Source organism: Penaeus monodon, chromosome 32 (genome assembly GCF_015228065.2).
Source record: "Penaeus monodon isolate SGIC_2016 chromosome 32, NSTDA_Pmon_1, whole genome shotgun sequence".
Classification (NCBI taxonomy): Eukaryota; Metazoa; Arthropoda; class Malacostraca; order Decapoda; family Penaeidae; genus Penaeus; species Penaeus monodon.
The window spans coordinates 31273380-31274680 of NC_051417.1; the positions used below are offsets into that span (position 1 = coordinate 31273380).

At 40.4% G+C, this 1301-nt stretch overlaps 1 protein-coding gene across 1 annotated transcript; it reads right to left on the minus strand.

Moving 5' to 3' along the window:
- Positions 1-76: 76 nt before the first annotated feature.
- On the minus strand, positions 77-1175 carry LOC119593806. The gene is made up of 3 exons (XM_037942833.1): positions 1132-1175; positions 506-740; positions 77-372 (listed from the first exon to the last, which is right to left on the minus strand). The coding sequence occupies exons 1-3, from the start codon at positions 1142-1144 to the stop codon at positions 282-284; spliced, it is 339 nt and encodes a 112-aa protein (XP_037798761.1). The 5' UTR covers positions 1145-1175; the 3' UTR covers positions 77-281.
- Between the last annotated feature and the right edge of the window lie 126 nt (positions 1176-1301).

Here is a 1301-nt window from a genome sequence, read left to right on the forward strand (position 1 = left end):
GAGAGTAGCAGGGAAAGCCGAACTCTAGAGGATAAATAATGATTTCAATTTACGTCAGGACAGCCAAAGCAGTATATATAAAAAAAACAATTTATTTACATTATAAATTAAAGAGAAAATAGTCAACAAAAGACCAACAAATTAATCACGGGTTCCATTGTTTTCCGTAACGTTCTGGAGAAAAAATCACAGAAGTTGTAGTTTTTTAATACAAATAAACTTAACAGAAGAGTTTCTTTCTGTAAGCACATTTGATTTTTGAATATTTATGCTCGCGGTCTCTACTGGAACTTGTTGACAGCATCCTCAATTAATTGCGGGACGGAGAAGGTGGTCTTCTCATCGTAGGCTGGGGCAGAGGCACCGTAACCGCTGTTGAATTAAGATTGGAATTAATATACATATGATAGTTATTCTTTCATATAAAATAAATGTCATTATCCAAATCTCTACAAAGAGATGAATTGTAGAAATCCTAAGCCTCCTCGGATGAGGCGAAACTCACGTAGCGGGGGCGTAATCATAGGGCTGAGCAACCTTGGCCGATGTCCCGAAGAGCCCCAGGAAAGACGTGAGCAAGAGCAGGCCGACGAATATGACCCCGATGTAGAAGAGGCTCTCACCGCTAATGGTGACGGAATTGTCGTTGTCGTCGTAGAAAAGTCGTGCGTCGTTTTTGTGGGCGGTGTCGGCTGCGTGCGTGATTGCGCCCAGGGCGAGGAGGGCAGAGAAGATGGTTCCTGTAAAGGGATAGATCAATGGTTGGCGCTTTGTTCAGGTTATAGTTATGATAATGCCAAAGAGAACTAACAGAGAGAAAGAAAAAGGAGTGAAAATACATTGAAATGAAATCCCTTCAGACGTCGCAGACTAAAACTGTGTATTGAAGAGTATTCCTTCTTTAGACTAATTTTGCTCTCTTATTGAAACATGTTGCTTCATTCTAGAACAGGATGGGACAAACTTCACCGATTCTTCAAGTATCCAATACCCAGACATAAAAATAAACATGACATTCACATATCAGAAGTATAGTATTAAATAAACGTTTGTATACTGTACAGAATTTTTAAACACAAACACCCAGGCGCATAATTGGAATTGCTGTAAAAGCTAAGCTTTTCCTCGTACCGTAAGCGGCCATTGTGTAGCGCAAAAGCTTAAGAAGCAGAATAGATTATTACTCGATGGTTTTCACAGGATGACTGATGCCTCAAACACCTCCGTGCCTGCTTAAGTAGTCCTATGAGGATAGGTAAAGTACCTGCATTAACAGAGCACTTTCTATTCTATGGGTCGGG